The sequence below is a fragment of the Lissotriton helveticus genome, chromosome 1_1 (assembly GCF_964261635.1).
Source record: "Lissotriton helveticus chromosome 1_1, aLisHel1.1, whole genome shotgun sequence".
Lineage (NCBI taxonomy): Eukaryota > Metazoa > Chordata > Amphibia > Caudata > Salamandridae > Lissotriton > Lissotriton helveticus.
In genome coordinates this window covers 1397693919-1397718390 of record NC_136057.1, presented here as the reverse complement: position 1 = coordinate 1397718390, position 24472 = coordinate 1397693919, and the positions used below count along the sequence as shown (strand labels likewise).

General features: G+C 44.7%; 1 protein-coding gene across 1 annotated transcript in view; it reads right to left on the bottom strand.

Moving 5' to 3' along the window:
- The window catches only part of PRKCSH (PRKCSH beta subunit of glucosidase II), a 260110-nt gene that overhangs the window by 149968 nt on the left and 85670 nt on the right, over nt 1-24472 (bottom strand). Inside the window, exon 10 of the mRNA XM_078684189.1 lies at nt 15292-15450. Within this exon, the coding sequence (XP_078540315.1) occupies nt 15292-15450 (159 nt within the window). The remainder of the gene's footprint in view (nt 1-15291; nt 15451-24472) is intronic.

Genomic DNA, 24472 nt, shown 5'->3' with positions numbered 1-24472 from the left:
TGGGTTTAATCCATCACCGTTCTTTAGCTCACTCTGCCACCCCAGTTCAGACATGGCCATATGCAAATCAGTCTGACCCTGTGCCTCATGGGAACAGTCCAGCCCGAACTGCCAAGCCATGTCTTCCCTGGACCGGAATCAAGCTTCCCAGGACCGGTTTCTGGCATTACAGCCGTCTTCAGCCGGGCTTGCTTGACTCCAGTGGCAAAGTGAGCAAGGGACTCACGTCTGAGCATACCCTGCCAACTTAGGGCGAACAAAGAAAAACCAAAGGTGATGATGGACGGAGCGTTGACAATACAAACACTCACCCCCAGTCAACTGATCTGGGTTTAATCCATCACCGTTCTTTAGCTCACTCTGCCACCCCAGTTCAGACATGGCCATATGCAAATCAGTCTGACCCTGTGCCTCATGGGAACAGTCCAGCCCGAACTGCCAAGCCATGCCTTCCCTGGACCGGAAACAAGCTTCCCAGGACCGGTTTCTGGCATTACAGCCGTCTTCAGCCGGGCTTGCTTGACTCCAGTGGCAAAGTGAGCTAGGGACTCACGTCTGAGCATACCCTGCCAACTTAGGGCGATTTTCACCCCGAGTGGGCTGGGTATGCTCAGACGTGAGTCCCAGGCGCTCCACACCACTGGAGTCAAGCTATCCAGGCTGATAGCCAGAAACCGGTCCTTGGATGCTTGATTCCGGTCTGGGAAAGACATGGCTTGGTAGTTCGGACTGGACTGTTCCCATGAGGCACAGGGTCAGAGCTGATTTGCATATAGCCAGTGTCTAACCCAGGGTGGTGTGGAGTGCAAAAAAACGATGGATTTAGGCCCAGATCCTTGTACTGGGGTGAATGTATGACATAGTTCTACATTCTGTCCATCAACTGTGTTTTTTGCAATTTTCACCCCGAGTGGGCTGGGTATGCTCAGACGTGAGTCCCAGGCTCTCCACACCACTGGAGTCAAGCTATCCAGGCTGATGAAGGCTGATAGCCAGAAACCGGTCCTTGGATGCTTGATTCCGGTCTGGGAAAGACATGGCTTGGTAGTTCGGACTGGACTGTTCCCATGAGGCACAGGGTCAGAGCTGATTTGCATATAGCCAGTGTCTAACCCAGGGTGGTGTGGAGTGCAAAAAAACGATGGTTTTAGGCCCAGATCCTTGTACTGGGGTGAATGTATGACATTGTTCTACATTCTGTCCATCAACTGTGTTTTTTGCAATTTTCAGGTTCTTCACATCACCGATCCACCCTTGGATCCACCCAGACACTTTTCCCCTGGTCGCCTGCAGCACTTCTTTGCAGCTCTCCATAGAAAACGACGACGAAACCCGACACGAAAAGGCACCTATGCACCCGGCTTCCCTGGGTGAGGTAACACGAGTACTCCGGTGCTCCGGTGGGTCTTGACTCTCGAAGTGTCCTAATTTAAAATCGTTCCATCCTAGTCCATCCGGAAGTGTCCTTAATTTGTAACTTTGTAACTTTTACGAACTCCATAGAAATGTAAATGGGAACCCGCGCCTGTGTTCAGACACTGCACCCGGCTCCCGTGGGTCTCCTACTTCCTAACCTTTAGTCGTTTAGTGTAGCTCCAGCGATTCTACAGGCCCTAGGCCTGCTTAATAACGCTCACGTGGTACTTATACCACTTTCTTAGTATATGGTTAGTGAGGCCCCTAGGGCAGAACGGATACTGTGCGAATCATTGTGTATTAACTGTGTGACTTGTATTGTATTTTTACCTCTGACCTCATAAAGAGTGCAGAGGGGTTGTGTTTAGATTAAATACATATATATTTGATATATACCTTGTGTGGTGTCCTTTCATTTGGTATTCAAGGATTATATATGGTAAAACAACTTGCCTAACTCGCCTACAGAAGTCTTAGCCTATGACTGCTGGTCCATGCTACCACTAGGATAGCTTTCTATAAGGATGACTTCACAACCATCACCAATAAGGGTCGATTAGACAGGTGCAAGGTGCCCACTAGAACTAGTGGACATCATATGCCAGGCTAACTTCTCACAGTGAGAATGCATAAACATGCTCAAGATCACAGGCCTTAAGACAGAACTTGAATAGCAATATAATGTAATAAAACTTCACAAGACAAGCATTTGGCTAATAAGGTTCGACTTCCAGCAGGCATAGAGAACTTCATCTATCACAACCAATAAGGAAAGTACTAGGGCAAAAAGTCAAAGCCACATGAATAATAATGTAGGCTACCAAGAACCTTCAGTGAAAATTTGGGATAGACACCTTAGTGCCATACTCTTCAAAAATCATAATAGACACTTAACATGCCTATTAGGAGGTTCTTTCCACCTAAACCTCTTATTAAAGGGCAAATCATATACCCCAAGTCTCCTAATTCTATAGTATCAGAGAACTAATCCTACACATAGAGTAGAACTCAGTCGTTTTAAACGTGAGACAAAAAATGCATACTATGATTAAACTCGTTCCAAATCTCATATATACACATACGCACATTTAAAAATGCTCACGACAGCATACCAATAATACTCCATATATAGTATATACCATAAGGGTATCACTCAAGCCTAAACTCTTCTCCAGAGTAAAACAAACTGTAAGACCTGTACAACGGTGGCTCAAATAAACAACATAGCACAAATTAAACACTGAAAAACGGTCATCGACAGAGTCCAGCTCCTATGTAGCTAGCAGAATAACCAAGAAAAACACATTGTGAAACACAACTTCTGTACTCCCAACTTCCCAGGATTAAAAACACCAGGTATCGATAACTTATGAATTGAGCAAAAAGCTATCTTGGACGTTCCAGATGACACACACAACTCAGCCGTGTAGATACCACTCTACACAAGACCGAACACCAAACTCAAACTTACAAAATACAAAAAAATTGGGCTCAAACCTACCAGCTCCGAATCTTCTTAAGGCCGAATCAGCCTGTTCACCAAATAAATGGATCCCACCAGAATGGCATATCTCCTGCACGGGCTCTGAAAACCCAGACTGACGCAGCCATGTATGCCTGCGCAGAGCAACCGACTGAGCCACAGCTCTACCCACAGAATTAGTGTTGTCCATGCCACATTTGATGGTAAACCTTGCGGCCTCCCAGCCATCTTGCATCACTCGCAATAACTCATTTCTGGCTTCCTCTGACAGAGAAGGTAGCCTCTGCGCCACAGAGTACCATAAAGCATGAGAAAACCTGCCCAAACACATGTAATGTTTAGAGACCTCAAAGCAGAGCTTACAGAAGAAAATATATTCCTCCCACAACTTTGGTTCCATCAGGGAAAGAATCCAGGTGGTTAGAAAGGAAGGGCATTAGGGTCCGAAGAAGCTGTGAACCTCAGTATTCCCGTAGGAAAAACATACAAGGGCTGAATAACAGCAGATAAAGAGTCATCCAAAGAAGACAGAACTGTTGGCGTCGTTCACTGTCATTGCGGCGGCGTCTCGACGTCGGAAATAGGAATGGGATATTTTGCAGAGAAAAATAATATTCCCGCATTTGGGCTAGTAGCCCCGTCTTCAGGTTATTTAGGAAGGTGCGGGGTAGACTCCTGTAAACACTCCTCTACCGACGGCTGGGAGAAGGTGTCAGACTTAAGTTCTGACCGTTGGGCTTTTCGGAGCCTTCCTGGACGTCGACTGGAACTTGCTGGAGTTTAAGCTATTGGCATTGTAGTGACAATGCCTTTTTTTTTTTCAAAACCCACACATAAATAAAGGGCATTGTAATTTATAACGCCAATGGCTCAAACTCTGGCAAATGCGAGACCGATTGCATTGCAAATGCTTGTGTTTACTGTACCTTACTATGCTCTTGTAACTGATGTACCTTAAAACACATCGATCCTCTTGTAAAGCGCTCGGATACCTCCGGGTCTAGCCAACGCTATATAAAACTCTTAAAATAAATACTCCTCACCAGAACGACTCAAACGGTCCCTAGACTTCAGTGACGATTGGCGACACGGTTTTCAGAATATCGCGCTGTCAGAAGTTTCATACAGCCCTCCTTCAATGCCTTCGATTTAAGATGCTGGCATGAACCGCAGTCCTCAGTCGTGCTCTTCTCCGAGGCACCACAAAGAGATAATATGAGGATCAGTGATCAACATTTGTCTATCACAAGTTAAGCAAGGTTTAAACCCAGACGACAGCACACTGTTCTCTTGACAAGACGTCAAGATAGGCCTGAAAACACAGCCCTTATCGGCTCCGGATCCACGTTGTAAGCGCAGAAAAGAAGGAACCAACGTCGACGAGGGAGTCATATGGAGTCTGTTGAAGTCACATCCGGTTGATGATGTTGATGTGAGGTTGCGCGATGCCCTCTGCTGGCGCATGGACGTGCTGTGAGGGAAAAAAATCTGGATCCAGTCTCAAGCCTGAGGAGTAAGGAATCTAAGGCTACATGTCTCTATCCGATGCACTGATATAGTTAAAAGGTGTACAAAGTGAGACCCATTGGCTTTACCAATGCTTGTTTCAACAACAATTAGCCCCGTGCTAGATGGTCAATAAACTGCTTCACTTTTAGCTGCCACTAGGACTAGACAGACAAGTACATATTGTATATCATATATGCCTCATACCACTAACAGGCCTTTAGGGGCAATCGGATGGGAAAGTAAGAGGTTACTTTGTGGTGCATGGTTGGGAAAGTGGGTTAATACGACTGTTTGAAGTGGAAATCATTTAGTTGTTGCGATTGAGGTTTGAAGAAGTGGAAGTGATACATGGAGGCCCAAATGTTAATTTCAGGTCAACAAATTCTTCATTGTTGAGGACCACAAGGCGAAATATCTATAACTGCATTGATTTGGCGGTGCGTCACCAGAAGCAACAAAACAAATTGCGAGCACAATGTACCAAGTTAAGACAGCAATCAGGAATTAAAAAGATTGGATAATCCAGCAGTGCTCTGGTTTAACACATACTGGATCACAAAGTTAACAGGCCCATAAGCAGTTGCAGGTGGCCATACCACAGGCAACACAAGGTACACAGTTCACAATTTTCAGATGTAGACCAAAATATTCCCTGGGCATAAAACTTATACCTCAAACATCAGATAGCATTGATTATTTGTAGCTTTGCATGGTACAAAACATAAGACATCTTGCATATTTGAGTATTCCATTTTTAATTTACAAATTATATATTTTCACAGTCACTGACCAGCCTGAAGCTAAAATATGATTCAATGGATGTAATGTTAAGAGGTAGTTGGTTCCCGAGCTAGGTGGTCAAGATAGTTAAGTAAATTTCCTCCAATACATCAATGTTTGGTGCAAAGAACTGAAGAGTGGAAACAAGGAATTGGAGCGTACACTCTTATTCATGAAGTGATATCTAAATTGTTCTTTCAGAACAAGTTTTTTTCAGTGGAGTACAACACTTTGAATGAGACATTATTTGATTTTTTTTTGTAATTTGGTTACAGACGTCTGGTAGACCTACGAATAAAATGTTGCACTAGTCACGTCTTGATGCAATGCAAACCAACACAGCCGATGCACGGTGTTCCTTTGGTAGCTACAGGAGGAGGATTTACAGGAGAAGTTTCTCCTGAACGCTATGGACAATGTGTCTTGCCATCGATTTGTGTGGTTTTCAGATATCATGATCTCAGTATTACTTGCATTAATTTTTTCGAAAATGTTTTAACACCAAGTTCGTGTCTCTGATAACAAACCAACCTGATACTTAGTTTGATTTGATTGGGCAACTTAAAACGCGCGAACAAACGCCCGGGGCCGTCAAAGCGCTGAAGCGGTTAGTCTGCCAGGAGCCGAGAGCTTCATCCCTATACCAGAAAGACAATATAAGGCAAAATGCCAGGGCTTCATGGCCTAATGGAATGGAAGGTGAGCTTCCAGACAAGAGCTGAATAGAGGAAAAGTGTTCCAAAGCTTGGATGCTGCCGCAGCGAAGGCTCTCCCTCCCCATCTTTCCCTCGTAAACCTAGGAATAACCAGCAGGTTTTTGTCAACAGAGCACAGCTGTCTGGTGGGAACATACCGCTGGAAAAGATGCTTAACTCCTTCAAGGCCGGAATTGTGAAGTGCCTTCTGAACAATGCATAAGGCCTTAAATTCAATTTGTTGGGCAGCCGGGAGCGAGTGCAGTTTCCCGAATAGCAGCAGAGACCGAATGATATTTAGGAAGATCCAAAACGAGTCTTGCTGCAGCATTCTGGACAAGCTGCAGCTTATCGATGGATGTCTTGTTAAAGTCCAGGAAGAGCACGTTATTATAATCCATTCTGGACATAAGTCCCACAGCTTTACGCGCAGAGAGAGAAAAACAGAAATAACTTCCTAAGGGTCTTATAACCCAAAAACAAGATGATACTGTCTTATTGACCTGAAGATTAAAAGTAAAAGACAGTTTGTTGTCAACTAGGACACCAAGATTCTTTGCCGAGTGGGCGGGGCGGGCACATTTCCCAATCCATCTTAGCCACCATGAGTGGGTCTAAATAGATTGATGACTGCCAAAGATCAAAACCTCATTTTTGTCCCTATTCAGTCGGAGGTAATTTGTTACCATCTAGGTGGACGCGATCTGCATGCAGTTGTTAAAGTTGGCGGCAGAGGCCACCTTATCCTTTGTGGTTGACACGATTATTTGTGTGTCGTCAGCACAGGATAAAGCCTGCAGCCCAAAACATCTAATCAGTTTAGCCAGCGGGAGACATATATATTAAACAAGGTAGGGCTCAGAGATGAGTCCCGCATAATTCAACGTAGGGTAGCTATGGGATCAGAGTAGAATTGGTCCACCACCACTGTCTGTGACCTATCAGTCAGGAAGGTAGACAGAAGCTTCAAAGCTAGGTCTGTGACCCCAACTTCCTGTAGGCGGTCAATCATCCTAATGTGAGAGATGGTATCAAAGGCCGGGGATAGGTCCAACACAATCAGCACAGCAGACTGGCCAGCATCAACCATGTACGGATGATCTTGACAGAAGATAATAGTGCAGTCTCAGTTCCTTTGTTGCTCCTAAATTCACACTGGGAAATGTCCAGCAGATGCTGTTCCAAATAAGCCATCAGCTGGGTATTTAGATGTTTCTCCACTATGTTGGCGGGAATAGGTAATAAAGGAATGGGCCGATAATTTTTAAATTCAGATGGATCCAAGTTGGATTTCTTAAGCAAAGGCTTAACAATAGGCATTTTCCACCTTTGAGGGTATCATCTAGAGGAAATGGCCTGATTGAGAGTTGCTGTAAGGTGGGGAATAATAATATTCCCTCCCAACTTCATCAGTTTCGGGGAGCAAGGTTCAAGTGGGGACCCGGATTTAATCCCTTGTAGCAGCTGTTCGGTCAGCTCATTAGATAGAGGGAGAAAAACAGACAAACATCCCTCTTCTTAGTCTGCAGAGGACTGGTGACTGTAATGGTCGTCTTTTGGCCAGAGATCGAGGGCAAAGAATTAAAACTGCCTAAGGAAGAATAAATCTCAAATATTTTGGAATGGAAGAATTTGGCCGTATGATCACAGAAATCCTGCAAACTCCCAGTATTGGAGAAAGCAGAGGTTATGGTAAAAGATTGATCAGTTAAAACAGATCCCTGGTGGACTTAAAAGATGAGATCTTCTGATTGTAGTATAAGGATTTCTCTAGCTTGATGGGTGCTTTGTATTCTACCAGCTTAGCCTTATTGTTGGCTCTTTCAATCGGGTCACAGTGTTTATGCCAGATGCGTTCTTGGCGGCGACAAGCTTGTATAAGTATTCTAAGCTTCACTGACAACCAGGGAGCAATGGGCTTCTTCCTACCTACATAAAATTATTTGAGAGGAGCAAGAGAGTCAATAGCAGAAGTAAGCCAAATAGAATATTCTGTGGCTGCCAGATTCGAATCATTATGGTCAGTCCAATGTTGATTGTTAAGAGCCCAAAGAAAAGATTCCTTACCTATAGTATACCTTCCCAATTTCTTTCAAGCACCTTATTAATCCCCTAGACACAACTTCATTTATGGCAGGGAAGGAAAGGGAAAAAGGGACAGCATGATGGTCAGACCAAGTGAGGGGAAGAGGTTCATCCACCCTAAGACGATGGTCATTAGAGAAAATGCAGTCAAGAATGTTATGTTATGTTATGATAAAGCGCAAACAGCTGCCCCGGCAAAGAGGCGTCCCGGCGCTGGGAACCTTGTTAACCTGCCAAGAAGGGAGGGAACTGGGAACAGGGGCCTAACATAGTGGGAACAAGTGGGTTTTAATAGCCTTTCTGAAGGCGGACAGACAGTTGATGGAACGAATAGTAGGTGACAGGGAGTTCCAAAGTTTAGCCCCTTGAACTCTGAAGGAACGACCTCCAACCCGACAGAGTTTCGTTCGGGGGACAGTCACAAGATGTTGGCCAAAGGAGCGCAGAGCGCGCTGAGGGATATAGGGTTCTAGGAGAGGACGTAGTAGTTCAGGGCATTCAGCTTTAAGAATTTTAAAAGCGATGGTGAGAGTCTTAAATTTAATTCTGGATTCGATGGGGAGCCAGTGAAGTCTTTGGATGGTAGCTCTGGCGGAGCACCTACGGGGAAGGCCCACCACAGCCCGTGCTGCTGTGTTTTGAACCCGTTGCAGGCGAGCAATCTCCGCTTTATTAGCGCCCAAGAATAAGACACTAGCGTAATCCAACCTGGATAGAATAGTGGATTGGATTATCAATTGGCGAGTTTTTGAATCAAAAAATCCAAGTATAGGGTTGAGGCTCCTCAGCAGGCCCACACAGGTAGCTGCCACTTTCTTTGTGTGGGCCTGAAAGCTGAGCGATGGATCGAGCCACACACCCAAGTTTTTCACCAGGGTTTTTGGGGACGGGATTGGGCCCAGCACAGAAGGCCACCAGTGGTCGCTCCAAAGTCTGGAGTTCCTTCCGAGGAGTAGCACCTCCGTCTTTCCTGCGTTCAGCTGGAGACAGTTGTCCGTCATCCACTGGGCAACTGCCGCCAGGCCATCCCTAAATCTTGTAGCCGAGTTCGAGGGGCCCTCAGTAAGAGTGATAACTAGCTGTGTGTCGTCAGCGTACGACACCAGCGTGAGGTCCCACTTGTTGGCTACAGCAGCTAGAGGCTGAACATAAAGATTAAAAAGGGATGGGCTGAGTGCAGAGCCCTGAGGAACTCCCTGTCCGATGGAGTGGGACCGAGAGATAAACGGAGCTGAGACCCGAAAGGATCTGTCCTTCAAGAAAGAACGAAACCAGCCAAGGGCGAGATCACAAATCCCTATAGCCTCAAGGCGTCTTAGCAGGATGCTGTGGGACACCGTATCAAAGGCTGCGCTGAGGTCAAGCAGAATCAGCGCAGCACTCTGACCGGCATCCAGTATCCTACGAAGGTGTTCGGTGGTAGATAGAAGGGCAGACTCAGTGCTATGGCCAGGTCTGAACCCATTCTGAGAAGGGTCCAAGATGTAATTTGTGGCCATGTGGTGGGACAGGACGTTGTTAGCGTGGGCTTCAGCTAGCTTGGATACCCAGGGGAGCAACGAGATGGGTCTGAAATTTTCCAAATTTAGTGGGATCCAGAGTAGGCTTTTTAATAATGGGAGTAACCCATGCCTGTTTCCAGCAGTTTGGGACAACAGCCGAAGAAAAGGAGAGATTGAGTAATGTAGCAAGGGAAGGAAGAAAAAAATCTAAGGACTCGAGAAATTGAGCCGGTCTCATGGGATCGTTAGGAAAACCGGACTTGACCTTTTTGCAGAGTTTGGCTGGATCATCATGTGAAATCGCCGGTACATTCGACAGCTTCGTGCCGATGACGAATGGGTTAGAAAGGTTAATAGGCTCGGTTGAAGCCTGTGGAAAGGCACTATAGATTTTCCTCACCTTATCTATAAAAAAGGCGGCAAGATCTTCACACTGTTGAGTGGAGGTAATACAAGAGGCAGTTGTGCCACCATTTTGTAGTTTTTGCACTATTTTGAAAATGGTTTTTGTAGGGTTAGAACTTGAGCTAATTTCTTTGGCGTAGAAGGACGCGCGTGCATCGCGTATAGCTTTGTGGTACAATTTCAGTTTGGACATATAGAACTCTTTATCACTGTCCTTGTACTTTTTCCTCCATTTACGCTCCGCTACTTTACACTCTTTCCGCATAGTTTTTAGGTTATCATTATACCATGGGTTACTAGGGGAGCTACGTCCCTTTGTCCATTTAGCAGGAATAAGGGTGTCGAGTCCCTTAGTAATCCAATTCTGGAATGCCGCATAGGACAGATTAATGTCCTCGTTGTCCTTATGACGAAATTCTCCCAAGGTGGTGAGAAGGTCAGCAGACTGCAATATATGCCATGGTCTCTTAAAACGAGAAGTAGACATTTCTTTCTTGGGCAATTCTTTTACCATTATAATGAATCTGATAAGAAAGTGGTCAGTCCACCCCATGGGTTTGGGTGGGTCAGCCCTGACCTCCAAGATGTTAGTGAAGACAGGGTCTAGTAAGTGACCAGCGGAGTGAGTGGGGGTGTGAATAAGTGGAGTTAGCTGAAGGGCGGCAAAGTCCGCCAGAAGATTTTTAACAGTGGGGTCTAAGGTAGTATCGAAATGGAGGTCGAGATCTCCCAAAATAGTGAAGTTAGGTGAAGTTACCGTTAGGGCATGGGCTGCCTCTAAAAGTGCTTCAATGAACTTAGATGAGGGACCCGGCGGTCGATAGATGTAGAGCCCGGAGAGGGAAAAATGAGGGCCCGTTATGATTTTAAAGCGGGCACTTTCGCATCCCTTGATGCCTTCGTTCAGGAAAGAGCAAGTGAATAGCGATCGGTATATGACAGCTATGCCCCTTCCCCTGGTGTCTCTATTGATAGACTTCATAGAGTAACCTTCTGGCAAGGTAAGGCCTGGGATGCTAGTCAAATCGTCCTGAAGCCAGGTCTCACATAGAAAGAGAATATCCGGATTCTCGTCGATTAGGAGAGAGTTGACTTCCGGATAATGTTTTACCACTGCATCATGGGTAGCGGTCCATACTAATTGGGCAAGACCGCAACATAACATTGTGTCTTTAAAACTCTGCGAGACTTCACAAGAATCACTATCAAAATGAAAATTTTAATCTCCCAAAAGGGTAAGATTTTGTTTTCAAAGATAGGGTTCTACGAGTTTGGCAAACTCAAGAGGACCTAAGTCCCGGGGGCCGGTAAATCTAGATTCCAGCAAAAGATTCTGTCAGGAGCACTTTATGAGAAAAATAATGCTTCACAGGGACTTTTAGGAGTAGATAATGGCTCTATAAAGCAAGTATAAGAAGCCTTATAAATAATAGTCAAAGCGTCTTAAGGTAAGACTACAGGTTAAAAATGCAGTGAGGAATAATTACAACATTAATGCGGTTGATGGAGCAGATTTCATCTGCAGTCATGCATTGTTTTATTTTTTGTGCTTCAGACAGGCTGCATTTAAATTGCCACGCACATTTTGGTGCAGGTTAAAAACATGGCACATGAAAAACATGAAAGTGAGGCCTGAAAATGCTTTTGCTGAATTAACATGTGTTTTCTTGCAATGTAGAGAAAAAGTGGCCTTTTTACCTTTGAAGATTCATTGAATGTGTTTCTCTCTTCCCAGCTCATCCATGTAATCTAGATTTATTATTCCTGTCTTAATAGACTTTGACTTGTTGCATATTTTGATAAACATTTTCAGTTAAAAACACCTCTTTTTATAATGTGTGTGAATTAATAATGCACTTGGGAAACATAATGGACTGATTTACATAAAATTAATATTATCTTTGTGTTTGTTTTATTTTTGGGGCCTACACAAAACATGGCTGCCTGTGAATCCATCAAGGCTATGACTTGCAATTTAATGAGAAGGGAGTATGCGCAGACTGTGGCAGCTTTCCTCATGACAAGAAGTCAAGGACATCTTAAACTCTACATTTTTGTAATTGTGCCAATGTACCAGTTAGTTAAAAGTATCCGTTCTGACTACGCTGTGGAAGGAAGGATGAATTAGAATGAAACATTTTTCCTAGTAAATGTTGCAAATGTTTATAAATGTAGTTATGCATGTATGCTTCTTTTGTTAACACCGGTGAAGTCAGGATTTTAGAATGAGTCAGGGTATTGTGAACTCATGCCTTTATGACTGACCAATCACGTAAGGTTCTCCTGAAATATGCTACATCTTTGTGTACTCTGCCAATAATTAGGGTATAAATACTGTCCTCTCTGGATGGGGGCTGCCTACTTTTTTTTCAGCTCAGCTGGCTTCTATGGGTTAGGTACGAGAAACGTCTCGGGAGATTGCTGAAGGGCAGGTTTGCGTCCGAGGAGATTCAGGGGGAGGTTTCTTGCTTCCACGTCATATCTTGGCACTTCAGGCCACATTCCTTTGAGGCCTGTGAAGGAGGGGCTGCTTTCCTCTTTTAGACACAGACAGACAGAGAGTGCAGTGGATCAGGATAGAATTAGATGCTAAACTTTAAGTTTATGCTTTGACTAATTAATTAGGTCTAAAAAGATTTATTTGATTTATGCATTTATTTCTCTTTATGGGAGATTTTTGCCAACTATTTAATTATTGATTAGCTTTGCAAGACTATTTTTCTTAGAAACTCTTTAAGAATTGAGACTGAAATTTTGCGCCACATTTTTCATAACCACATGTAATGCTTATATGCAGACTGTAATGTGTTCTGTATTATTGATATTTTTCCTGTTTTCCAAATTCTGTAACCTGATTGATATTTTACTAATGAATAAAGGGTCAGAGAAAAACTTAACTTTTGACTAGAAAATAAAACCCTTTAAAATAATCAACAACTCTCTTTATTGGCTTACAATAATAATTGTATTTTGACTGTTCATCTTTATTTAAAGTCTCCTGAAGGTAATACATGGTGTGAAGGGCCCAACACCTTTTGAGCGGTAAATTAGAGGTTGCATGAGGGTTTTGCATTGAGAAACTACCAGAAGAAATTACCGTCTCCATCACGGTGCATAGGTAAAAGTGGTAAAAAAAGGTAAAAAGGGATAAACACAACACGCAGCCTACTGTCAGGTTAATTGCAGATTCAAAAGCTTGATTGTCCAGCAGAACAATTAACTGAGCATCTTCTAAGTTTGCAAAGCAAACTTGAGATCTCATTAGATGGAGCAGCAGTTGTATAGACATTTAAGAGCATGGGCCACAAACCGGATCCTTGTGGGATCCTGTCCTTTATAAGCAAGGTGGTGGAACTCTACGGAGGGTGCACTGCCATTTATGTGCCATAATTCGAGAAGGAAACAAACCAGGCAATCCATCATACTTGATATACCCTTCACTTACTTTATTTAGCATTCTGTGAAAGTTCAAGAGATGCGAGCCCATAAATGCAGAGAATCTTTTTTTATGCGTCCTAGACACTTTGACTGTAACTCAGATCTCCTTGCATTGATGAAAGGAAGTGTGCAGTATGTTACCCCTTGAATAGTACAATCTACTGCAGTAGTCTGGCTGATGTGACCCCTAAAGTATATGTGCAATTGGCTATTACCTGATTGGTATATTTAAATAACTATAAGTCCCTAGTATATGGTACTCTGTGTACCCAGAGCCCTGTAAGTTAAATGTCAAGAGTGGACTGAAGCACCATTGTGCCACCACTACAGTGACAAAGTAAAAATATGAGTCTAGGTCTGCCACTGCATATTCTAAAACCGCAAATTCGACATGCCAAAATAAACCCTCTGCCAGGCCTAAACCTTCGTCTTTAGAACCCATAAATAACTCCCAAGGTTGACCCTAAGAGCTCTCAGAGGTATGAGAATAGCTAGCCCCGTGATTGAGGGGCTCAAATTAATAGGAATTTAAAATCCAATCTGATAGTAAAGTCAGACTTGAAATTACTAATTTGAAAATTATATATGTTTAGGAAGTTGGCATGACTGCACCTGCCGAACCAAAGGTCTGTAACTCAGAAGGCCTGAGCCTACTGTTTTACTTGAGGAGAGAAACCCCAAGGGCTGGGCATGCTTTCACTGAAATTCAGGACAGAAAAGTGGTCTCCGAAGACTAGTTGGCTAGCCTCCTGTTAAGCTCCAGGAACTCAAAACCTTCAAAAAGTCTGCAAAGAATCCAGCTGGCCGGTTCCAACTGGAATTGCCATGGACCCTGCTGGTAGCTTTTGGGAGATTGAGTCCTAACTCACCAAGTTGTACCAAAAAAGGTTGGGGACCCTTGAGTGGTGTTAGTGTGTACAGTCACCCCTTCAAGATTGCAAAAGTGGACACTTAAAAAGTTTTCTGAACTTTTTCTTTAAAAAAAACCAGAGGTTACCATGACTGCTGCCGAACCGCGGCTGCTGTCGTTGTATCAACAGTCGGATTAAACTTGCTTATTTGTCCTGCTGAAAGCAGCTCGGCTTTAAGGAATGTTTCTGCGTCCCAACATGGAGGATTTCATCAGCGCCAACGCTAAGCTGCACCCCACTGTTAACCCCTTCCATGCTGCCGTCCGCTGGTGCTGCCGTGGGCCAATGGCCAACGCGGCCGCGCCCGTTTTTTAAAACGGCTGCACTGCCGCAAAAAAGCGGAAGCAGCCAACGGGTTAAGGAAAGCCCTCCTGCGGATCCAACTGACAGCATGCCTAGCAATGAGGAAATTCCTCCAGAAAAAAGACTTGGCTAGAATGTAAACTTTCAACAAAGATTAACCTGGCCTCTGTAGCCAACACACACTCCCTTGTGGGTGTTCTAATAATGTGACTTTGACCCAGTGTAGCACAACCAGATGCCTGCTGTTGTAGCTTACCTCTTTTTGAAGCTACAAAGCTCTAAAACTACTAATAATCATATTTCCGTTTCCCCTGATCTGTTTTTTTATTTTTATTTGCTCATTAAAATTCATACTATTTTCATGAATTGGAGTGGGATTTTTATTGTGCTGTGCTTTCAACTTTTTACTTGTTGTGGTACAGATAAATACTTTAAACTTGTTTGAGTTACGCCTGACTGCTCTGTGCCTCAGATAACCAGGACTGACCGAAAGTTTAAAGTAACCTAACTGGACCGGATACTGAATAAGTGACATTAATACTTGGTGAGGTCTCAAAACCACCCCAACAAATATACCACGTTCTCATAGCCACCACTTAGTGCACAAAAACAGTTTTTCACCTAAAAACACTGTCATAAATCCCTCCATGTCCACCAACATGCACACATAGAAAGTCACTCCTCTCCTACAGAACTTATGCACACATATTTCCGTTACTTGTTACTCAAAACCACACAGGGGAAGAAAATAGGTTGTGCAGTACCTTATGATCTTCCTCTGTCACATCATCATCCTCATCATCCTCCTCGTCGTCGTAGTCCTCATCTTCGTGGTGAGGATGCTCAACCTTGGAATCGATGTGAGAATCCAAGTCCTCTTCTGCAGTCACTTCCAGTGGAGGTGCCGGGATCTCAGCTACAGCCTAAAATTATGCAGTGATATGTGACAGATAAGGCAAAAAAGGCAGAGATGCCAAAGGGATTACAGAACCCATGAGTATATGAGAAAAGTGCACAAGAGAAATGGGAACTCTGTGGGGAAAAGGAAAAAGGCAGTGAGCACAGGAGTACCTATGGGCACCGGAAATAGGCATTTTCCTATGAAACATAAGCCGTGGCAGAGGATGTGGTTGTTTCCTTAGAAAAGAAAATAAGGAGGCAGAAAAATAAGATGGTGTCAGAGGGAAGGAGACACCCAGGTGCAGAGAGCATAAAGTGCTCCAGGGAAATGTGTGGTACGTACGTTCCATTTCCACTGTTTATCTAATACACTGTTGCAAAAGACCACTGTGGCTGCAAAATGTGCATAATGGTACTTCTCGACTGGGTTTTTCACATCACCATTTACAATTTATTTTGAACAAGTTTGTACTTTTAAACTGGAATTAATTTTTCACACTGAAAAAAACCCAAAGGGAACAGACACGTTATATTTAGGAAATATTTAGGAAATAGAATTTAAAAGCCTTAGAAATTCTCTGAGAAAACCAAAGTTTACAGGGACTTTATAGTTAGGCTCACATTTCACTTGTACAAAACCAGTGAAATGCAGCAGTTATAGTTACCTGAGCTAACTATAACTTACACCCCCACAATGCACTGCTTATAAACCTCACATATTACATCACTAATGACATCTCAAATAACTTCCCTGATGAGTGTTTTCTAAACATTTATGAGTGTTAAACATATATTAAGGTACTACAAAAGTTACATTATTATACCTTGTGTACTACTGAATGATACTATTTATAACATATCAGTTTCCCATTCTCAGTCACTCATACAGCCAAGTACACAGTCATTCACCATACAGCCACTCTCTCACCCATACAGCCAGTCACACACCCATGCAGCCAGTCACACACCTACTTACTCATCAATGCAGCCATTCACAAAGCCACCTTCACACCCATATAGCTACTCAGACACACACTTCTTCACCCATACAGGTACTCACACACCCACTTATTCAACCATACTCAGTAGCACACGTATAGTATTTTAACTTTTGCAGTACCTTAGTATATATGTTTAACACTCAATATTTTAGAAAATACTCTACTGGATGATGTCATCAGTGATGTCATCAGTGATGTCAGTGATGCTAGGTCACTGACCATTTCATGAATGATGCAATATGTGAGATAATAAGCAGTGCATTTCACTAGTTTGTACAAGCAAAATCTTGTTTTTTTTCAGTGAATTTCGAAGGTTTTTTAATGGTAGGTAAGATGCCCATCACAATGTTCAGGGGGGGGGGGTTTAATGCAGGTCCAGGCTTAGCATTGGGTGCCCCCATCCAAACTTGCTGCTCCTGCCCCTCTCCTCCTTGCCATCCACTGTCCAAGTCCATGACCCTGATCCCTCATTACAGCCATGTGTGGCCGTTGTTTTGCCACTGCCCTTCCTGCTTGCCCTTAACAGTTAGCTTTCTGCCCATCCATTTCCACCCTACTCTCTGTTGTCTGAGTCAATACACCAGCCCCCTCCCTCCTGCCCTAGATGGTCTGAAGAGTTGCCACTGCCCTCTATTTAGCTTGATGTTTCTGCCCACTCCTCCTGCCCTCCGTTCTTCAATTCTATGTCCCATCATTGTTCTTTCTGACCACCCGATTCCATGGAACTTCCACCCTCCTATCTACTGTGAGTGTTCTGTTAAGCTGCCACAAGCCCTCCCACCTGCCTAGAATGGGCAGATGGCTGTTACATGTCCCTGCCACCTCTACCCTGCCTGGCCAAGTTCCATGCCTCGTATCCCCTCCCTCCTGTTCTCCATAGTCCATTCTGCTGCCACTCCCTTCTGCCCTCCGTGCTTTGTTGTGCTGCAACTGCTCCTCCTGTGTGGTCTATTGTGAATCCCCTTCCCCTTGCCCTCCTTTGTCTGTATGCAGCCTCTACCCCTCCATTCTGTCCTCCATGGTCCTTTGTGCATGCCCCTGCCGCCTCCCTCTTGCTCACCATGGCCGCTGTGTTGCCACAGCCCCCCACCTGACCTGTGTGGTCATCTTGCTGCCCTTGACCCACTCCCACCTCCCCTCTGTTGTTGGGGAGTATGCCATTATGGTGTCACTGTTGCTCTACGTAGTGTGTTGAGCTTCCAGTGCCAACCCCATCTGCCTTCCATGGTCAGCTTGCCGATCCTGCCCCCCTATCCCCTCCCTCCTCTCTTGTCTAGTCCACTATCAGGCCCCTGCGCACGCGCTCCTTTGTTTTCTCTGGTGGCTATCTTGGGAGACTTATTTGTTATGAAGGTCACTAATTTCCTCATTTACTGCAGTATCCTCAGTAGAAAATGCTTTTAGTTTGCCACTTTGATTCCATCAAGATGGCGTTCAGATGTGCCACACTTTTGGAATGAATTCAGAATGTTAGAACCCTAGTTGCTCATCAGAACACTGTAGTAAAGCTGCTGATTACAGGGAGTTAACTGGCAGTCTCTTGCTGGTGTTGAAAGTGCATATTTCAGTGCCAGAATGTTTTAATAAGATAGAAGAAGATATTTGAGAACTCACTAAATATGTGATCTAATTTTTCCTTCTACAGCACTCACGATTTCTAGGGCAAACTGAACCCCCTAATTTTGCTCCTTTCTAAATTAAATTAAGTTTTGCCAGTTTGATTTAATCAACATGGCTTCAGGTGTGCCATACTTTTGTCTTAAGTAAATTGGTTAGCGCTCTAGTTGTTCTTTAGAACACTCTGGGAGGCTGCAGTAGAACACACAGGAATCAACCGACAGGCTGCTCCTGTTGGGAGTATAGGATTTGCTGAGAATATCTCATTTGCATATGGCTGAGAAAGATAGTGTGAACCTACAGAAAATATGCTCTCATGTTAGCTTCTGGAGCAACTTCCATAACCTCTATGGGAAAACCATGAGAAAACAGTTTTCTCTCAAACATAATTCACGAAATCCCAGCAGAGAGATGTTCCACTGGGTAAAATCACCTTAGGACACACCACAATTCCTATAATTAGTATGGTTCCATCAACAAATGATTTATATATATTTTTGTCAAAATCTTTTTATTGGTTTTAACAAGCTATAACAACTTTTGAGGCTTGACCAATAAGACGAATATACCTTTAAATCCCACATTCTTTTACCCCGCAGGGAATCACAACGCGATCGTTACAACGACCGAGTTGTGATTTCGCATACCATTACTCCGCAAGTCGGAACGACTTGCAGAGGGGGGCGCTGGAAGTTGGAATAGTATCATTTACTATTCCACCTCCAGTATGTATGGACACTAGGGAAGGTGTTGGATTTTGAATCCAACACCTCCCCCCCCCGCCACCCCCCCCCCCCCCCCCCGGAGTAATGGTATGCGGAATCACAACGCGGTTGTTGTGATTCCCTGCAGGGTAAAAGATTTGTTGTAAACGCTGTTTACCATCTATGACACATGCCAGTAACCTCAGGTTTCTATAGATAATACACAGTTTCCCCACAGGTTCTAGGCATAACTATTTACATATTCAAGCGCCAACATTACTGGGGCATAATTTATCAATTGTATAGCCTACACATCCCTTGATGTACCCAGGCGTTACGAGTGAGCACTTAATTACATAAACAAAATGTAAAACAAGGTAAACAAACCGTCCTGTGGAATCCCTTGGACATGACCATGAGGTGTTTAAGGGGCTCAAAGGGGGAATATAAATAAACTTCTCACATCAGCCGATTATGTTTGAAAAAGGTGGAGAGCCCTCAAGCAAGGGCCACAGGCGGATAGTGCCAAGCCTTCCGACAGATAACCCACTTGAGGACTCCATGTAGTCCAAGCCTTTGAGGGAGTCCGCAATGATACGAGTCATGCGTTCTAGGGACAGGGCGCGCCACAAGCGGGCATGCCACTGGGTGAGAGAGGAGGCCTCTGGCTTTTTCCATGCTGCTGCCACTACTATCTTGGCCACCCGCAGGCATAACCACATGATGGAACGGTCCCCTTGGGTTTGATGCTTCAGGCAGGGGTCCCTCATCCCCAACAAGACGTGTTCCATAGAGTCTGGGATGGGGTAACCGAGAATCTGCTTGATCTGAGAGAGAATTTCCCTCCAGAAGGGTTGAATGGAGGGACAGTCCTACCATACATGGCGGAAGTCGCCCAGAAGCCGACACCCCCACCACTAGCAGTCTTATGAATTTGGAAATAGAGTGTGTAACTTCTGTGGGTATAGATACCAATCAAACATGAGTTTTTAATGGGCTTCCCTTAAAAACATACACTGGGTGTGTTTCGCTCTCTTTATAGAGTGAACTCCATTGTTTCTCTGATGTGGGAAGCCAGAAGCGCGTCCCAAAATCTATGTCGTGGGGCCTGATGGGGGTCCGCTAAAGGTCATAGAGAAAGGAAATGCAACTCTTAGTCGTACCCATGGCTTGAACGAATCTCTCTATTGGGAGCAGGTCTCTAGTGGCGGTGCTCCTCACCTGGGCCGTTGTACCGAAAGTTTTGACTGGAGATACTGGAATTCTTCTGAGGGTGGCAGTTGAAAGGCAGTGGCGCAGTCAGTGAAGGGGCGCAGATCTCCTCAAGAGCAGAGATCCGACAGCATGAGACACCCTCCCTCGATCTGTGAAAGGCTCCCTCAATCATTGCCCGGGGGAAAGCAAGATTGAAATGAATGGGGGTGCGAGGGGAAGGACGTCAAGGGCAGAGTCCTAGTGACTACATCCCAAGCTTTAAGAGTAGTGGCTGTGGGGATGCCAAGGTGTACTTTTTTTGCCTATCCTGTTTTGGTTTCCACGGCAAGTCCCATATGGTTTGACCCACAACTTGCAGGGTCCATATGGAGCCAGTGTTTGTCTGAGGCCTTAAGGGACCACTCTGCTAGAGCACGATGCAGCGCAGCTCTATAGTACAGAGGGAAGTCCGGGAGAGATAGCTCCTCGATAGGCGCATGGTAGTTAGGAGTCGCTGAGATAGACGGGCCCTGCGTCCCTGCCATATAAATTTAGTTATCTCTTTCAGCTCAGTAAACAATTCTCTGTTAACCATAATTGGGAGGCCCTGAAACAGGTAAAGAAGCTGCAGAAGTACAGTCATTTTGATCGCATTTATACATCCTATCCAAGTTGTATATGTGGAAGCCAATTTTTTAAATCAGATTTGAGCTGTCGCAGCAGGGTTGGGTGGGGTGGGGGGTGGAGTTGGCCTTACAGAGGTCAGCTGGATTGGGGGTGAGATTGATGCCCAGGTAGGTGATTTCTTTGTGGACACACCAAAAGGGGAAAGCCTCTGTGACTGCCGTCAGCATCTCTGGGGGCATTGTCAAGTTGAGTAGGAATGATTGGGAGACATTGACTTTAAAGCCTGCTACCTTTTCAACGTAATTAAGTTCAGAACGAACAGCCAGCAGCGATAAGAGGGTCTCAGTAATGGGTAGCAGAACATCGTCCTCGAAAAGAGAGATCCTATGCTCATCTTAGTCGAATTTAATCCCATGGATTTCTGGGTTGGGTTGGATATTTATTTATTTATTTATTTTTTGACATTTATAAAGCGCAACATGTACCCGAAGGTGTCTTGGCGCTGATTAATTTGCCAGCTCGGTGTTGTTAAGCCTGGTTGCTCTGACCTCGTGCCCCATACCATGAAACTTATTTATTAAACAACCAGGTTTTCAGTTTTTTGCGAAATTGGAGCAATGTGGGACATGATCTGATGTCCTGAGGCAGAGTGTTCCAGAGTTTGGACGCTGCTACCACAAAACGTCGATCTCCCCACATGACTGTCCTGGTGCGAGGCACCGATAGTTGGTTGCTGTTGGCGGAACGCAGCTGGCGTGTTGGTTGGTAAGGACGCAGATGGTCTATTAGGAACTGCGGACCCTGTTTATTTAGTGCTTTGTAAACTATGCACTGTGATTTAAATCTGGCTCTGTTCTGAATCGTCAGCCAGTGTAGTTTTATTATTGCGTCTGAGAGAGGTGCAAACTTAGGGATTCCAAGGAGTAGGCGAGCTGCCGCATTTTGTATGGTCTGCAATTTTTTTATAACTCTGACTTGGGAGTTAATAAAGAGCCCATTGCAATAGTCCAATGATGTCAGGACTAGTGAGCTCACCAATGTTTTAATAGCAGTTGTTGGGAGGTAAGGGCTTATTTTCCGAATCATGCGTAGTTTGTGGTGGGCTGTGGAAGCCACTTTAATGGCATGATCCATGAAGTTTAAACGATCATCAAAGATTACTCCCAGGTTTCTTACTTTGGTCACCGGTTTAGGAGGGGCACCAAGCGTTTTGGGCCACCAAGAGGAGGGCCAATCCGGTGAAAGTTGTCCAAAGATCATTACCTCGGTTTTTTCTGAGTTGAGTTTTAGGCAGTTTACGGCCATCCACTCACCTATCTCTGTCAGTACTCTCTGAAATCGTTTGGCGACCTCTTCTCCGTCGCCACTTATGGCCATAACCAATTGAGTGTCATCCGCGTAGGAAGTAAGGCTCATCCCATGTGCCTTGATGACATTGGCCAAGTCCGACACATAGATATTAAACAGTGTCGGACTTAGGGATGAGCCTTGAGGTACTCCACACGGCTGTGACAACTTGACAGATTGGTAAGGGCCAAGAGTGACGGCCTGCGTTCTCTCAGTGAGAAATGAAGCGAGGAGATCTCTTGCCCTGGAGGAGATGCCCATCTTCCCGACACGGTCGACCAAGATGCTATGGTCGACCGTGTCGAAGGCCGCTGAGAGGTCCAGCAATACCAAAACTGCTGTCCCGCCCTGATCTCTTATTAGTCTAACATCATCTGATGCTTTGATGAGGGCGGTTTCGGTCCCATGGTATTTCCGAAAACCGTACTGGGTGTCATCTAGCATTTTGTGTGTCTCTATATACTCAGATAATTGTATGTTCATGGCCTTTTCCACCACTTTGGCCATGAACGGAAGACTGGCGATAGGCCGATAGTTTTTTAATTCAGACTTATCGGCTCCAGGTTTCTTTAGCAATGGTTTAAGCAGTGTGGTTTTTAAGTTATGGGGGTATATCCCTGAAAGCAGGATGGAGTTGCATACTTGAGTCAAAACTGGTATTATCGAGTCCATCACAGGTAAAAGAGCCGAAAGTGGACAAGGATCCAGCCTGGATCCAGTTTTGACTGTCGAGAGGATTTTTAATATCTGGTCTTCGGTAAGTGGAGTAAAGTTAGTAAAAGATGGTGCTAAGATGGATTTTGGAACCTCAGGAGTGATGATGGGGGCCTTGGTGCGGGTGGTTTTAGCCGTGAAGGCTTGATAGATATTGTCGACCTTAGTAAAGAAAAAGTTGGCCAGGGCATCACACATGTCTTGAGAAGGGGGTGGAGTCAGGTCAGGGGTATTACCCGAGAGAGCTTTGGTTATGTCGTATAATTTTTTACTGGATTTTTTTGCCTGCTCAATTTGCGTCATGTAGTACAATTCTTTTGCCTTTATGATCATAGTTTTGTATATTGCCAAGGCATCTTTATATCGAGTCTTGCTTGTTGGGCTGTAAGTCTTTCTCCATTGTCTTTCCCAGTGTCTGTTCTGTTGTTTTTGTGATTTTAATTCGTCTGTATACCACGGTGCAGTTGGGGTAGACCTGTTCTTAGATATTTTCTTAATGGGAGCTAAAGAATTCATGGCGTGTCCCAACCAGTCGTGGAATTGTTGTGTGGCCATGTTGGAGTTAGATGTGATTAGCGGGCGGGTGTTATCCAGTTGGTTTTTTAGATATGCGTTTCCAGTGGTTCGGTGCAGAGGGCGAAAAGCATAGGTGAAAGGGGACAACCCCGTCGCGTGCAGCACGCTAGGTTAAAGAAATCCGAAGCCACTCCATTGACTAAGACTCGGATCTAGGGGAGGAATAGTTGGCCTGTACCATACCTAAGAACGGCTCGCCGAACCCAAAATGCCGTAGCCTGCATGATCAGAAGGGTCAATCGGCACGGACGAAGGCCTTCTCTGCATCTAGTGAAAGTAAGGCTGCTGGAACAGGTTTCTTCCGTACTTTATCAATTAAATGAATTATTCTTCTCAAATTATCAAGGGTTTGGCGTCCCTCGATGAACCCAGACTGGTCTGGATGCATCAGGTTTGGTAGGATATCTTCTAATCTGTTGGCTAAAATCTTGGAGTAGATTTTTGCGTCGAGATTCAAGAGCGAAATAGGCCTATACGAGGCACATTCTTGGGGATTTTTCCCCACTTTGGGGATTAGGGTAATTAATGCTTCTCCCATCAAAGGGAAGACTCGTTGAGAGGATCTATGTCATTGAAGAGTGCCGTCAAGTGTGGGGTAAGCTTTGCCGCGAACATCCGGTAGAACTGGGCGCCTAACACGTCGGGACCTGGAGTTTTAGAGTATCTAACACCTTCTGGACTTCATCCCTTGAGATAGGTTGACGGAGAGCTTTGTTGGCGGCTTGTGACACCTGTGGGAGCGCCACAAGTCTAGGTAGCAGGCTTGAGTGTGACCTGGTACAGGAACTGCTGTGTATAGTGACTGGCAGAACGCGCTGAACACTCTCGCCTTCCCCTCCTCACTATAGTTTGTGGCCCCCGAGCAGTCAACTATTTGTTGAACACATTCCTTTTCTTGTTTAGCTCGAAGCTGACGCGCCAACCTGGGGCCAATTTTGTCATTCCCATCATATTCTCGGGCCTGGAGGCGTAAAATAGTTTTTTCCGCCCTATTCGTGTATATTGAATGCAATTTCCCATTAAGCGCTGTCACTTTTCTTAAGGTTTGTATAGATGGGGCTTCTTTATGAGTCTGCTCAGCGGCTCGCAACTCCCCCTCTAGGGCCTCCCTCTCACCAGTTTGTTGTTTCTGCAGAGTAGAGGCTAAAGCAATACATTTACCCCTTACAACTGCCTTGAAGTCGTCCCAGTTTGTCAAATGAGAGGTGTCTTTGGGATTATTATTAGTGAAGAAATCCTTGATCGCCTTCCTCAAGTCGTCTCGA